The 16,392-nt window shown below is 52.6% G+C and overlaps 1 protein-coding gene and 1 long non-coding RNA gene across 3 annotated transcripts in view; both read right to left on the reverse strand.

The window, feature by feature from the left end:
- Positions 1-322: 322 nt before the first annotated feature.
- LOC128115306 (uncharacterized) lies at positions 323-9,800 on the reverse strand. The gene is made up of 2 exons (XR_008220122.1): positions 7,352-9,800; positions 323-2,287 (listed from the first exon to the last, which is right to left on the reverse strand). It is a non-coding gene; the product is annotated as an uncharacterized LOC128115306 (long non-coding RNA).
- Positions 9,801-12,184: 2,384 nt separating this feature from the next.
- Positions 12,185-16,392, reverse strand: part of Nol10 (nucleolar protein 10) — an 83,709-nt gene continuing 79,501 nt past the window's right edge. For both annotated transcript variants that reach the window (XM_052745837.1, XM_052745838.1), the window contains one exon: positions 12,185-12,975. In XM_052745837.1, coding sequence (XP_052601797.1) covers positions 12,856-12,975 — 120 coding nt within the window. In that variant the 3' untranslated portion in view covers positions 12,185-12,855. The remainder of the gene's footprint in view (positions 12,976-16,392) is intronic.

Consider the following 16,392-nt stretch of genomic DNA (forward strand, 5'->3'; position numbering starts at 1 on the left):
AGTTATGAATGCTCAGCCTTATCTTATACTCATCCCACTAGCTCTTTAACTTAACCTGTTTCTCTTCATCTACGTGTTGCCTCGGGGCTTTTTACTTTTCTTTCATCCCGTATGACTTACTTTTCCTGCTTCTTCCGTGTCTGGATGGCTGGTGGCTGCCTGGCTGCCTGGATGCCTGGCTGGCTGACTCCAGGTGGCTCCCTCTCTTTCTCCTTTTGAGCCTAGATTTCTCCTCCTACTTATTCTCTGCCCACCAGCCCCGCCTGTCCCTCTACTGCCTAGCCACTGGCTGTTCGGCTTTTGATTAGACCAATCAGGTATCTTAGGCAGGCAAAGCAACGCAATCTTTAATCGTTAAACAAATGCAGCATAAACAAATGTCACACGTTTGCCTCGTTGAACAAATGCACCGTAACAAATACAGCACACCTTTACATAGTTAATGCATATTCCAAAACATAAAGAAATGTAACACACCTTTACACAGTTAAAGTAATATTCTGCAATACAAACAAACGTAACACACCATTACATAGTTAAAGTAATATTCCACAGCAGGGGAAAGGTGCCTGCAGTCAAACCTGACAACCCGAGTTTGATCCTCAGGACCCATACAGTGAAAAAAAAAGAGCATCGACTCCTGCAAGGTTTCTTCCGACAGACATACAGACACACAGACACACTAAATAACTCCTTCTTTACAATGATGGAAAAAACCTTAGTAACTCCTCACAAGGTCCAACAGTATCCACAGCTGCACAAGGCAATGATAACCAGAAGGAGGGAGCGAGCCAAGTGTCCCCAGTGACAGAGGAACAGATGGGCAGAAGGTGGTGTGCGTGCACACCAGAGGGTTATGACTCAGCCGCAGGAAGGGGAGACACCCACCATGCTGCCACAGAGATCAACCTTGAACACCACACGGTGAGTGAGATGAGCGAGACACAAAAGGTCACGCCTGGATGACCCCATGAGATGAGGCAACCTCACAGTCAGCAAGCAGCATAAAGGTCACCAGCAGCTAGGAGGATTAGGGTCAAGGGGCACAGGGTGTCAGCAGGGCAGATGACAAAGCTTTGGAGGTGGATGGTGGGGATGCCACACAGCAGCGTGCACATACCTCGGCCACTGGACCTCATGCTTAAAGACTGTTAAAATGAGGGCTGCAGCCACGGCTTTGCAGTTGAGAGAGGCTGTGCTTCAGAAGGACCCGAGTTCAGTTCTCATCTCCCACACGGGGCAGCATGAAACCCCAGCTCCTGGGAATCCAGCACCCTCTTCTGGCCCTGACAGGTACCTGCCCATGTGGCGCACGTGCATGCGCATGCACACGTGCACGCACACGTGTACACACACATTGACACACATGCATATACACATAAAAATTTAAAAATCTTTTTAAAATAATGGTTAAAAGGTCATTTGGCATGTACCCCTCCCCCAAGCAGTGGTTAATTTGTCAATCTGACAGGATCTAGAGTCACCTAGGAGACAAACCTCTGGGTATGTCTGAGAGTATCTTGATTAATCAGGGTGGGAAAACCCACCTTCACTGGGGGCAGCACCATTCCCTGGGCTGGGGTCCTGGACTGAATACAAAGGACAGAGAGAGGTGAGGGCCAGTATCCACTCATCCTTCTCAGTTGGACCACAAATGCAATCTATCCAGGGGCCTCACGCTGCTGCCGCCATGCCTTCCCCAACCCCTACGGACGACAGTCCCAAACTGTGAGCCAAAGCCAGGCCTTTCCTTTCTCCAGATGCTTCTGTCAGGGATTGTCACAGTTAACGGAGTGACTGTGACGCGGCTGAGCTGGGCCTGATTTCGAGGCACCGAAGGCAGCCATGTTGCTGTGGAGTAAGAGGCGGCTGGCCATACTGCCTGGCTCCCCGCTGTGCTAGCAGACGCAGCCCCTTCAGACACTGGCCTCCTGAATGGAAACCACTTAAGAGTCTGGGAGGGAAACTCAAGTTGAGTCACTCCTGCAGGATGTGCAGAGGCAGGGCAGGACCCCCACACTTGGCAGCCTGGGAGGAAATGATTCTGTTTTGCAAGCATCCCCTGTCACCTAGGCGCTCATCAGGGACAACTGTGTTTCCTATCTTAAGACATTTCCAAACGGGGCGTGCTGGCGAGCACTTCTGAGCACTTCTGTAAACATATCCGGGAGGATCAGGGCCATGCTCCAGCTCTGGGGCCCAGGGCCTCTAGGGTTTCCACAGGAAAAGGCCGCAGCTGGCAGGAAGCCTGGGGTCTTCTAGGTTGCTTTCTGGAGATGACCTGAGCCTTAAAAAAAAAAGGTACCAGAATGCAGAAGGCCACCCAGTCTCCAAAGGGTGCTCACTCCACCTGCTCCAATGAAATCGAGGACCCCCCCCCCCCCCCAAACCGGAATCCTGTTTGCCCTTGCTTGGGCTTCGGTCTCTGCTTTTCTCTTCGCAGGTGCCCAGAAACCCAAAGATCCGCTCCTGGGTTCCCCCCACAAGTGCCCTGGAGCACGGAAGGCCTACAACATGAGCACCAAGCTCAGCCCCTACCGAGTCTTCTCACGGCCCCATTCCATCTCATCTCCTTGATCCTGCAGCATTTTCAAAGCCACAGCTGTCACACACACACACACACACACACACACACACACACACACACACACACACACACACACACACACACACCCGACCAGGAAGGATGAGGACAACATCCAGATGGGCACCTCCTCCTCCTCCTCTGACATATCCGTTGGCCCCTTTGTTCCCCAGTTAAATGCAAACCCAAGCATCAACCCTGCGTGTGTGGTCATCACGGTCCTAGGTGCTCTGCAGGTGAGGGCACAGGGTGGGCAGTGGCAGTGCGGCCCATGGGGTCACAATGGTTACTGGGAACTGAAAGGGAGACCTTCTTTACAGTTGGTTACACTCACTAACTCAGGCAGGCTGGTGGCTTTCCATGTGGGCCTTTTCAGGACCCTCAGCTCCCCAGGGAGGAGACACGGTCTGCTCCTGGCCTTGGCCAGGATCACTGTGGTCACCTATTATTTATCGCTTGGCTAGGAGCCAGGCACACAAACTATTCTTCCTGGAACCTGCCAGGGCTGGGAGCGGCTGAAGTGAGGGTTAAGAGCCAGGCCTGCTAAGAAAAGCTAAGATTTAAAAGTAAGAGCAAAGGGAGAACCGTGGGGGATGGGCCACTCTGGGGTGGTAGCCTGTGCTTTGAACGTGGCCCTGAGAACTCCCAGCCTGAGGGGAGAGGGGGAGATGGGGTGCAAACCACAGTAGTCTCACGGTGCCGAGTCCTGGCCTCTCTCCACATGGAGCTCTGCTTGGTTACATGAAAGGCAATGACCCTCTGCAAGGCCAACCCCTGAGGGACAAACCATTATTTTGCAGCAGAAATGTCTTCAGTGACTCTTCAAAGAGTGTCTTGCTCTCTCTCCCGCCGTGGGTGAGCTCGCAGTACTGGTGCCGTCTACTGCAGTCTCCACACTCTTCACCACAGACCTACTAAGCTGGTGCCCCCCCTCCCCCCCCCCCAGTGAAGGAGGCTCTCCCCACCTCGTGCCCAGTGAGGGTCCACCCCACCTCCCTTCGCAGGTCTCCTGCTTCAGACTCGATTCTTCTCCTCCGCTGGACGCTCCGTTAGGGAGCCCCAGGGTTCCGTGCTGGCCTCAGTCGGTTCTCTCTGAAGCACGCCTTCCCCGTGGGTCCTAGCCACACCAGGGACTTTACTGCCACTGTTCTGTCCAGTCCCTGAGGACTTGCCAATCAGCCTTGCTGCGTTCAAATCCCGGCTCTGCCATTTACTGGCCGGTCACTTCTTAGTCTCCCACCAGAACTCAGGTTTTCCTTTCCTTTCCTTTCCTCTTTCCTTTCCTTTCCTTTCCTTTCCTCTTTCCTTTCCTCTTTCCTTTCCTTTCCTCTTTCCTTTCCTTTCCTCTTTCCTTTCCTCTTTCCTTTCCTCTTTCCTTTCCTTTCTTTCTTTCTTTCTTTCTTTCTTTCTTTCTTTCTTTCTTTCTTTCTTTCTTTCTTTCTTTCTCTCTCTCTCTCTCTCTTTCTTTCTTTCTTTCTCTCTCTCCTTTCTCTTTCTTCCTCCCTCCTTCCCGTCTTTCTCTCTCTCTCTCTTTTTTCCCTTCCTTCCCCTCCCTCCCTCCCTCCCTCTCCCTCCCTCCCTGCCTCCCTCCCTCTTTTGGCCCAGCCACCTCACAGACTCTGCCAGGCAGCAGCAAGCCCACCACTTAGCCAGCTGGCCCCAGCCCTGTCTACTCTACTGTCTTCTTTTTTACCCGGGAAGCCTGAGTTTCTGCATCTATGACAATTTGTGACACGCTAACATCTTTCCAAGGTGCAGAGGAGACCTTTACCCACACAGATCTGTGTCTCTAGGTGTCTGCAGGCACAGACATGCTGAGGTCCCCTCTCTCCTTCCAGTGAGCACAGCAGATGTGGCCAAGTTCCACACGCATGAGTCCTAAGACCCTCTGCCGTCTGCACAGACCCACAGCCAAGGGCAAGCAGCCTCTGAAAGCAGGGCAGCATACCCGCTGTGGGGAGTGCTCTGCCTGTGATGAGTGCTCTGCTTGTGGGAGTGCTCTGCTTGTGGGGAGTGCTCTGCTTGTGGGAGTGCTCTGCTTGTGGGAGTGCTCTGTAAGTGCTCTGCCTGTGATGAGTGCTCTGCTTGTGGTGAGTGCTCTGCTTGTGGGAGTGCTCTGCCTGTGGGAGTGCTCTGCCTGTGGGAGTGCTCTGTGTGATGAGTGCTCCAGGCTGCCCTGTGATTACAGCTCCAGCTTATGATGCTTGGGAGGAATCTGCACTGCCCCATTAAGTTCATATGCACAGAAAACATTCTGTAGCAACAGGTAAGAAAATCCCAGCCTTGACCACCTCAGGATCAGAGTGGGAATGATCACTGGCCTCACTATCGTCCTCAACGTCACTAATTAGGAGGGAGGTCCTGCCATCCTTCTCCATCTTTTAATAATCGGTATTGACTCCCGAGTCCTATAGCTGGTTCCCAAATCTTCTTCACTGATGCATCCAAACAATGCCAAAGTGCTGCTAACTGCTGAAGCCCACAGTCAGGCTCCACGAGGTTCATGTGCCTGCTGGTCCAGACTAGTTCAACGAGCTTCCGGAGAGGGAGGACTCTCTGTGTTCGGAGCTCTCGCCTGGGCCGGCACAGGGCCTGAGGAAAGGCTGCCCAGGGTAGGCAGGCAACAGGCCAGGTGTCCTGCAGTGTGGGGACTGTTACCTCGTGCTTGATTGGAGGAATCTGATGCTTGGGGAACGTAAGTGACGTATTGAGTTTTCTTATCTGGAGCTGATTTTCAGACTTGGCCTTGTAGAACTGGTGGGGGTAGGTTGGGAGGACTCTTACCTGCCTCCATTGGTGGTAGCTGAAATGTAAGTACTGTCCACCAAACTCACCCCAGCTGCCTTTGCGTGGTTTTTCACTGACTTCTTCCCTACGTCCCTTTTATTTTGTGTGATGTCAGGACTGAGCCACACCTCTAGCCTCTGCCTTCCACACTAACACATTCCGTTAATATCAACCACCTGAGTTCGGCCTCCCTCCACCTCAGTCTCTGTTACCATAGGGATGCTGCTGCTGCAGTTTTCGAGAAGGTCTCAGCTGACCCAGGGGGGCAGAGATGACCCAATAGGGCCATAAAGGGACCCGTGGATCGTGGTTTGTTGAGGAGACATGAGCCTCAGGCAAGGCTCTGAACCTCCTGTGACACACGGGCTGGTGAGCTGGCCTGCCCTTCATGCCTTGAGTGACTGTTGCTGAACATGACTTGTGAGGCAGGTCCTGTTTCGAGTCCCATCCTTCAGGTGAGGAGATGAAGGTCCATACAGCAAAGAACTTTGCCTCAGGCCCGACCAACACCAGAGGAGGAGGCATGTAAACCATTTAGCTCCAGGCCTGTCATGTCACCGGAGCATGGCACATGTCAGTGAGATAACAAGTCTATGTGAGCTTTACTGGGCCCTGTCCACACGCTGACTAAAGCAATGGATGTGACTGTTAGTGCTGGCCTCACCCAACCCATTGAAGGCCGGAGTGGAAGGGCAGGGTGTAGCTGAGTGCCCTCCAGCTCTGCCCTTTCTGCAGGCGGAGCAGGCCTGAAAGCCCAGCTCTTCACAGGCCTGCAAACCGTGGCCAGTGGACTGCAGCTTCTATCATCAGCTGCTCTGAATCTCCAGCTTGCAAAACTGTAGACCTTGGAGGCTTCTTGGCCTCTCAGAACTCCAGGTAACAGCTTTCTAGCAAATTCTGTTTCCAGTAGAATAGAGACTGTGTCTCCTCCATGCAGCCAGCAACCACCCTGAGCATGTTGAGCGCTGGGTGCTGTGGACTTACGAGATGAACAATGTTCATTAAGACTCACCAGGCCGGGCGGTGATGGCGTACGCCTTTGATCCCAGCGGGACAGAGACAGGCAGATCTCTGTGAGTTCGAGGCTAGCCTGGTCTACAGAGTGAGTTCCAGGACAGCCAGGGCTATCCAGAGAGACTCTGCCTCAAAAAGAGACTCAGTAGGTGCTCAGCAGGGGTACTCTGGTCCTTGCCACTCAGAGCAAGAAGTCACCCTCAACAGCATGATAGGTGGTAAATGGTTGTGAGGCTCTGAACCCCACTCCCCACCCCCGTAACAAAAACTAGCAAGATGAAATTCACTCCTTATTGGAGACTTGCAGCGATGCCTTTGAAACTCAAATTTTTAAAACAAATCCATCGTCATGGTAACCCTCTTAAAACAAGCTCCAACCTGGCTCGGAGAACCTGCAGGGTAATTACAATAGTGCTTTGTATTTAGCTCCACCTTTCTTCTGAGGGCTTTAATGGACTTCACTCATTAAGCTCCACGAACTCTCTCTGAAGTCTTCAGGGGACAGATACTATTAAACCCATTTTACAGATGCACACACCAAGGAACAGCAGGTTAAGTGGCTGTGCCACTAACTGGCAGCTTGGCCAGGAGCAAGTCTAGACCAGACCCAGGTCTCCTCCTCTTTCCTCTGCTGTCTTCACTAACAGACTCCATGCTGGCTTCGGAAAGCCCTCCCTCATTAAAGGATTACAGTTTCTCACAGCCTGGTCCGAGGATCCCTGACTCTGCCGTCTGTGTACAAACACTGATGGGGTGCAGAGAGGGGAGAGGGGGAGCAGGGGCGGTGGCTGTGGGACTGTAGAAATGGGGGGGCAGGACCTAAGACTGTAGAGCGTCACTCATCCTCACGTCCCAGGGGATGCAGAGCGGATATGGAGGCACACCTGTCCTGGCTTGAGTCCCCTCCTCTGCACCAGTCACAGTGGCTAAGGTTCCGTCCTCCCCGAGCACCGCAGCCAAGCTCACCTTGCAGTCTGCTGCGGCTCTGGGGTCCCCAGGTCAGCCCCACACCACTCCACAGGTCTTCGGATGTAAGCTCCGGGGCCTGCTGGGATTTCGTTCAGCCTTACTCCACAGCGCACTCGGCCTCCATTCCTGCGACTCTTCCGTCGTCATCCTGGGAAAACAGAAGCTGCCCAGGCTGGCAGGGGCCTCTGTTTAGTCAGTGAATCAGTGACTGTCACTGGGCGAGCGGGGAAGCGGAAAGGGGGCCAGAAGCCATGAGTCTGGCAGCTGGCCGCGGGACATTAAGAAGAGGTACAGCCACCATGTGAGGAGAAGGAACGCCCCCTCCAGGAAGGGACCCCAGAGCTTGTCCCCTGTGTGAAAGGGAACTGCAGGGGGCCGGCAGGCCCAGACTAGAAGGGGAATTCTCAGGAAGAGGCAACCATTGACCAGGCCATGCTTGGAAGGCTGGTGGACACAAGGGGGCTCCAACAGAGGAACAGCGGCCATGGCCATCGGGGGTGAGGGCACAGAGGCAGGGGTGGGGCTCCGGGGAGGAGAGCTTCCCAGGTTACATTCATGCTGCAGAACTCCAGAGGGGCTAGAGCAAGAGAAGGCTGCAGGCCTAGGGTCAGCCCGTGTGTGAGCAGAAAGTGGACGTGAGCTGGGCGGTGGGGTAGGGAGGGGGGTACAGGCAGGGAAATCCAACCGAGTAGTTGTTCCCGCCAGCTGGACTTGAAAACCCCTCCAATCCTGAGTCTAGGATTCATCACTCTGTCCTCCGTCTAAAAGAAACCCAAGGCTCCTTGAAGAACATAGCTGGACTCCTTCCCATCTGCCGGCTTTGAAGTCCCATTCGGGTTGGGCAAGGAGCAAGGACCACCAGAGAATAGGAACTTCCTCTTCCGTGTGTGTGTGTGTGTGTGTGTGTGTGTGTGTGTGTGTGTGTGTGTGTGTGCGCGCGTGTGTGTGTGCTGGGGCAGGGATGGGGGCCCTCACGGGTGGGTCAGGAGGCCCAGGAGCACAGCAGGCCTCCTTCCTGCTCCTCCTCCTCCAGGCCACCAGGCCTCTAGGAGGCCCACTCACTGACCACCTTGGGGGCTTTTTCTCAACTGAGGCTCCCTCTTTGAAAATGACTCCAGCTCGTGTCTAGCTGACATAAAACTGGCCAGCACGCCATCTCTTTACGGACACCGTGAACTGATGTCTCTAATGTCATGCTTGCTTTCTCCTTTTAGAACAGTTTTTATTATAACACTGACTTGGGTATATGTGCACACAGGTGTGCAGTGGACATCTTGTATGAGTCAATTCTCTCCCACCACGTGGGGTTCACAGACTGAACTCAAGGTCATCAGGCTTGGCAGCAAGCACCTTCAGCTACTGAAACATCTCACCAGCCAGGCCCTCCCTCACCTTTTCTTATTTCCGATGGCATACTGACCCACTGCCACCTCTTCCAGCTGAAAGAAAATGCCTTCTTGACCTCAGACATCCCATTTTCCGTTCCCTTATATTACAGTTTCTCCCAGGGGTTACTGGTAATGGTTATTTCCAATTTCCTTTTCCCCAGTTTTCCTCCAATCTTTCCAATTTAATATTTTTAGCACCCTGCCCTCTCTGGAACAGCAGGTGGGAAGCACTCCTCAGGTATGGAAATATAGCTTCTTTTGGTATTAAGGACAAAGTTTAACCTTTGGTTCTCATTCAACTCAGTCCCCTGTGACAGGGCAAGACAGTGCGAGGTTCCTCCATCTTGGATTCTTGCTGAGGCCACGTTAGGTTTAACTAGAATTTCATCTCTTCGAGGGAGAATCAAATGGAAAATCACCCAATTCTATCCTCAGAACCCGAGGTCAAGATGGCCAGCTAGGCTACCGTACCTTCTGTTATACTGCCTGCTTCTGCAACCTGCCCCCTCCTCCGCTGCTTGTCTTAACTTCTGTTAAACTGCTTGTTTGCATAAAACCTTCCTCTGCAGCTGCCAAGCAAGATACCAGGATGTGGTTTTGTCTTTGAAAAACCCCCTTACCCCAAAGGCTTGGTGCTATACTTGCGTCCTGAATTCCTGAGTGTAGTCTCAGTTGGCTGGATGGAATAAAGACTTTCAGTTGGTTATAGGCTGTATCTGAGAGGTCGTCTCCGGTGGGTACCCCATAACAACTTAACTAAATATCCATGATGTGGCAGACATTGTTCTAGGAATTAGATACACAGCCACAAACAAAACATACTAATTAAACATCCTCCCCAACCCTTACTGAGTTGACATTCTGGGAAGGGTAGCCAGCACTGGACAAGTCAACCTAGAACCTTCGTGGTGAGCAAGGCGCATGCAGCTGGGAGGGATCTGTTGCCTCAAAGCAGAATGGGGGGTGGAAGCTACCAGCTGGGACAGGCTGGTTCATCCAACTGTTCTTCATTTTTGTACGTACTGACATTTTCCACAGTAAGGTTTTAAATGTTTTAAGGTTTTATTTATTTGTGTGTGTGTGTGTGTGTGTGTGTGTGTGTGTGTGTGCGCGCGTGCGTGCTCTGACTTACTAAAGCTGGTTTCTTCTTCTCCTCAGGAAGCCAGCTGGTGCCTTTACTCACTGAACCGTCTCTGTGGCCCCACAGTAAGGTTTGAAAAGCGTATTTATATCGAGTATCGTTTGTAATCTTGGCATGCTGGCACTGAGGGGTGACAATTTCCACAGGAAGAACTGAGCAGACAGGGAAAGTAACCTGAGAGCCCGGGAGGAATGGAATGTGTGGAGGCTGAGGGACTGCCTGGAATGCCTTAGAAAAGAGGAAGGTCAGGGTGCTGATAACTAACAAGGAGTCGGTGGCAGGCCGGGTCCTTCAGGGACTCAGGATGTCGGGAAGGAGAAGTGAGCCTCTGGGGATTCTGAGGAGGAGGAGGAGGACCTGAGCTAACCTTCCCAGAGGCCCTTCTTAGTCTCTCAGCCCAAGCCGCCCTGTGTCAGTATGTCCGTCCCGGTCAATCATGTGTCTCTGAGCACACCTCCTTCTCTCTAAGGACCACTGTTGAGATGACTTGAAACAGAAGATTTAGGCACTGGCTCTAGGATATCAAAGCTTTGATTGGGATCTGGAGGAGAGGACATGTCACTCAGGAACCTCTGTCCCTGTGACCTGGTGCCCGGGTTTGGGGGTGCACTTTTCACACGGGGCTCCTAGGTGCTCACCCTGGTGCCTGGGTTTGGGGGCACACTTCTCACACTGGCTCCCAGGTGCTCACCCTGGTGCCTGGGTTTGGGGGTGCACTTCTCACACTGGCTCCCAGGTGCTCACCCTGGTGCCTGGGTTTGGGGGTGCACTTCTCACACTGGCTCCCAGGTGCTCACCCTGGTGCCTGGGTTTGGGGGTGCACTTCTCACACTGGCTCCCAGGTGCTCACCCTGGTGCCCGGGTTTGGGGTGCACTTCTCACACCAGCTCCCAGGTGCTGAGAACAGCTGCTGGCGGGACTAGGGGGATTAAAGCCATATCCCGGGGCCGGTAATGGGTCTGAATCTGAAATGTTCTCCATGGCCCCGAACTCTCCAGACAGCGGTGTTATCTTGGCACCTGGGTGCTTTTGGAGGTGGGGACTAGCTGGCAGAGACCAGTCCCAGGTTTTCAGGGCAGCCCTTTAGGGCCATGGGCTGCAGTGACGTGCACAGCCTCTGCACACGCCACCACCCTCAGAGACCAAGAGCCAAGGTGAACCCTCCCTCACGTTGTCTGTGTTGAGTACTTCGGGGACAGCTGTACAAAAGCAACCATAAACCCAGAAACACGGCCGAGGACGTGAACAGCCAACTTCAAGAAAGGGGGGGTGGGGCGCCAGGGACTCAGCCTGGCGAGGGTCTGCTTAAGGAGTGAACTGTGTGGGTGCGGGTCGGGGTAAGTTCTGAGTTCACAGCACAGGCTGAAGAGGCAGGGGCCACACTGAAAGAGGGAGACGTGACCAAGTCCACAGCTCTGATGGGGTGGGGTGTTCTGAGGAGGCTACGACCTTTCCACAGCACCATCAGAGAGTGCTAATCCATGTGTCCAGCACCATCAGACCGTGCTAATCCATGTGTCCAGCACCATCAGACCGTGCTAATCCATGTGTCCAGCACCATCAGACCGTGCTAATCCATGTGTCCAGCACCATTAGACCGTGCTAATCCATGTGTCCAGCACCATCAGACTGTGCTAATCCATGTGTCCAGCACCATCAGACCGTGCTAATCCATGTGTCCAGCACCATCAGACCGTGCTAATCCATGTGTCCAGCACCATCAGACCGTGCTAATCCATGTGTCCAGCACCATCAGACCGTGCTAGTCCATGTGTCCAGCACCATCAGACCGTGCTAGTCCATGTGTCCAGCACCATCAGACCGTGCTAGTCCATGTGTCCAGCACCATCAGACCGTGCTAGTCCATGTGTCCAGCACCATCAGACCGTGCTAGTCCATGTGTCCAGCACCATCAGACCGTGCTAGTCCATGTGTCCAGCACCATCAGACCGTGCTAGTCCATGTGTCCAGCACCATCAGACCGTGCTAGTCCATGTGTCCAGCACCATCAGACCGTGCTCGTCCATGTGTCCAGCACCATCAGACCATGCTCGTCCATGTGTCCACCCTGTGGACTCCACACAGGCTCAGTCCAAAGAGCTCGCATTTCACTTGCACACACAAGAAACTCCAAACTATGGAAGCTGAAGTGAATTTTTAAATTTTCCACAGGAAGGAGTCCTCCTCAGAGAAGCTGTCCAAATGAAAGCATCTCCTTTTTCTTTAATAAGCATTTGCCCATCTCAAATAGTACCTCAGCAGAAAATAACTATGTAATTTTGTGACAAGTTAAAACAAATAGCCAGTAGCATCCATTTATTATTCATTACCATTAATTTATACTCTTGATATAAAAATAGCTTAAAAAGGATACCGAAGTAATATAAAAGCAGGCAGGTAAGTCTGCCAACATAAACTCATGGACATAAACAGGGCCAATCAGCAGACACCAGGTAAACAGGAGTGGGACTTCTGTGTGGCTCAGTCCTGAGGGGCAGAAGACACTGTGAACAAGGACATTCTGGATGGGCAGTGGTGGCGCACATCTTTAGTCCAAGCACTCAGGAGGCAGAAGCAGGCAGATCTCTGAGTTCAAGGTCAGCCTGGTCTACAGAGCAAGTTCCAGAACAGTCAGGGGTATATAGAGAAACCCTGTCTCGAAAAACCAAATCAAACCAAACCAAACAAGACATTCCTACAACATGATAATCCCCTGTTTTCAGCAGAAACTTTTCATTTCATGTAGACCGTTCCAATATTAGAAACGGTGCCTGCTTTCCCCGTTACCTCCAGAGACGAGAGTATTTAAGGGGGCAACAACTTAGAAAAAGCACCCGGGACTGCTCAGGCCGAGTGGTGGGCCAGGGCAGACCACCATCACCACTCAGTTCCCTCGCCTGGGTCTGACTCCCTTGTGAGACTCCACGGTCTTGAAGAAGTGTTGCTTCCTGGTCACACAGCCAGTTCCCCGGTCAGTGAAAGGGCCGGCCTCTTCTGGGTCTGGACCTCAGGTGGCCAGCAGACCTCCGCAGCTTCTTCCTCTCCTGGCGATGCAGTTTCTCGGCCTCCTGCTGCTTCTTCTGCTGTTCAGACTAAAAGAAAGGCTGGTGAGTGGAGGGACGGAAAAGAGAAGGGCAGGGATCATGTGGAGACCCCAGGATGCAGCAAAGGGCTGCCTGGTCATGGAGTCCTGGGACCTCCCCCACACAGCACAACTCAGCATCAGGTTCTGGCGGCTGGAGGCAGCAGCCGGACAAAGGCCAATTTCCACTGTCCAAAGGAGAGATTCTGAATCCCTGGGCAAGAGGAGAAGCATCCACACACCAGCCCAGCATACCGTAGGAGACCCCTGGGATGCTTTAAGGAGCCAGAGAACCACTCCAGCTCATTCAGCTTGCACACTAGGACTGTGAAGTCATTCACACAGACTTCAAATCAAACAAAAAATGTCCTATTTTATCAAAATGTGTTATGACCCAAACCTGATTAACTCCCTCATTAGGACTAGCTCCAGAGAGCTTTTGGGTGCTCGGGAGGAGGGAGGGAGCACAGATGAATCCAGCCTCCCCGGAAGGAACAGACTAGCTCTTATTCACCCTTGCCAGGCTTGGCAGGTGGTTCCAGGTTCACAGCTCTGGGGTGTACCAGGCTAGTGGAGGGGATGGTTTGACGGGAGTTCTTCCTCTTCACTTGCCTCCGAGAGGGAATGCCCCCAGACCCCGCCTGCTCCCCAGTGGCTGCTGGGCTGCACAGGGTGAGGCCTGGCTTCAGACCCCAGCGCCTGCTGCACTCGGAGCTTTCGGGACGCACCAGTGTTTCCCTCTTGAGGAGACCGTCTGCGTTTGAACAGTGCGTGTGGGAGAGTGATGGAAGGGAAGCAACTGATGAGGCCAGAAAGAGTCACCTCTGCATCCTCGGCTCTCTCCCAATCAGGATCTTGTGCGCATGTTCAGACTAAGCGCCCAGTGTTCTCTCTCCTAGCCTCCCCTCCTCACTGAGTGGCGGTGGGGGATGGCGACACAACCACATCCTCCTGGCTCACTCCTCTGGTCATGGCCAGTATGTGTTTTTGTTTTTGTTTTTTCACAGGGTTTCTCTGTGTAGCTTTGCACCTTTCCTGGATCTCACTCTGTAGTCCAGGCTGGCCTCGAACTCACAGAGATCCACCTGCCTCTGCCTCCCGAGTGCTGGGATTAAAGGTGTGAGCCACCACCGCCCAGTACGTTTTTAAAAATAAAAACGTTACGTCAGGCTGCTGGGGCGGCTCAGTGGGTAAAGGTGCTTGCCATCAGCCTGACGACCTGAGTTCGATCCCCTCGGCCCACATGGGGGAGGAGAGAACTGACGGCACACGCTGCCCTCTGACCTCCATATACATGACATGGCACGCACGGGATGCACACACACACATGCACATAAAAATAAATAAAATCTGTAAAAAATGCATGTTGGCATGGGCCTCTGCTCCCTAAAACCCTGGTCCGGTTCCTTGTCACTGGTGCACCTCCTCCGGAGCACGCACTCTGGGCGAATTCTGTAATGTGTCATCTACCCTGTTCATTTCCTTAGCAGAAAGAACCATAGGAAGACCCAGGGCTGAGCTGGCACTTCAGAGCACTGTACTGGTTTCCTGTGTTAATGGGGGACTCTGGAACCTGGGGGCTGCACCTGCCCTGCAGACCAAGCTGCAACATCACGACCCTAGCAGAGCTTGACACAGCTATTTGATTATGATGATCTAGGTTCTGGGTTTGTTCCAGTGAGTGGCTGGGGTCAGGAGCAGAAGAGGGGAAGAACATTTTGCAGCTATGGATAACCAAGTTTCCCTAAAAAGCGCCCCCAAGCCCGAGACAGTGTCTATGCAGCCTAGACTAGCCTCACACTCATGATCTTCCTGCCTCAGGCCCCAAGTGCCTGGACTGGGGTTAGAAACAAGCACTACCACGTCTGGCTTGTGAGATGCGTTTTAGATACTGGTGGAAAATGATATGCTGAGTCCAGATGGACAGGATGCTAGGAGCTTGAGGTAAGAGCTTTCTGGAGTCTTCGTGTGGCAGTGGGGCCCGGTCTCCAGGACCGGCAGGAGGAGCAGGGAGGAGGCCACTATTGTTCTGCAGACAAAGCTCTATCATTAGCCTCTCTCCCCAAGGCCGCACCGGGAGACTGCCACTGTGTTACTCACTCATCTAGATTTATGGGGCAATTAGCTCTTCTCCAAGTCAGCTTTTCCTCCTCCTAGCTCCTGCCCTGACTTCCCTGCCGGGGCCCACAGCCCTCCTGGGGAAGGGAGAGGACAGGCCTGGAGTGCTCGCCAGAGCAGTCGTCTCCCTGTGAAGTCTAATGCCACCGCAGGAAGCACCCAGGGATGCACTGGACAACTCCAGGATTTCCCTCGATGCATCACACACAATAAACAGAAGTCAAAGAAACTTCTATAAACAAACACGCAAACGTTCTCTAAATATACAGTTAACACTGATAGACTTAATAATTAAGAGCATGCCAACCAAGTAATAAACACACAAGTCAAACATTAATTGATGTAGTATATTCCCCCAATAGTTTCAAAGTCTCCACTGGATTCTGAGGTCCCTTCAAGCAATTCTTAGGGTATCTTTTCATCTTACCACAAATTTACGAAGTGACATTCAACCTGGAGTCTTCTGATTTAAAAGTTCTGTGTGGTGCGGTGTATGGTGTGGTGGAGCAGTGTGGTATGGTGGTGTGGTATGGTGGTGTGGTGTGGTATGGTGTGGTGGTATGGTAGTGTGGTGTGGTGTGGAACTGTGGTATGGTATGGTGGTGTGGTGTGCTATGGTAGTGTGGTATGGTGGTGTGGTATGGTAGTGCGGTGTGGAACTGTGGTATGGTATGGTGGTGTGGTGTGGTGTGGTATGGTATGGTGGTGTGATGTGGTGTGGTGCGTTGTGGTGGGAAATGATCGCATCTTCTCACTGCCCAAAGCCAGGCCTCTTGAGCAGCGTCCCCCCACTCCATCTCCCTAGCTCTGCGATGACGGGTTGGAGTGAGCTGGCTACAGATGTAGTGAGCACTGCAAAGCACTGGGGATGTGGTTCAGCTGTAGAGGGCTGCTGAGCATGTGCACGGACATGGAGGACCAACAGCACCAGACAGAGAAAGAAAACAGCACGAGTGTGCACGTCCTTTTCTGTCCATATTTTCCAACTTCACTGAAAGTCGGCCCAGGATTGCTTCTGGTCTTCCCTTGCTGGGGCTGCCTTGATTACAGTTAAGGAACAAGAGCTGTACAGCCGCACAGAGCCACACAGGGAAACTGGGGGTCTGTTTCTAGGGGGGAGCCTGCCGGCAAAGGTGATAAAGTTGTGCTTACAGAGTAGAGACAGGAAGTTAACAATAAGCCTTGTTAACACAAGTCAAACTCCGCTCATTTGATTTTGGAAAAAAATCTAATCTATCAAGTAGTTTTAATTTAAAAATTCTGATAAATTACAGACTGACAGTTTTAGAAAACTGCAAAAAAATGTACT

The sequence above is a fragment of the Peromyscus californicus genome, unplaced genomic scaffold (genome assembly GCF_007827085.1).
Source record: "Peromyscus californicus insignis strain IS unplaced genomic scaffold, ASM782708v3 Scaffold_1__1_contigs__length_55948999, whole genome shotgun sequence".
NCBI lineage: Eukaryota > Metazoa > Chordata > Mammalia > Rodentia > Cricetidae > Peromyscus > Peromyscus californicus.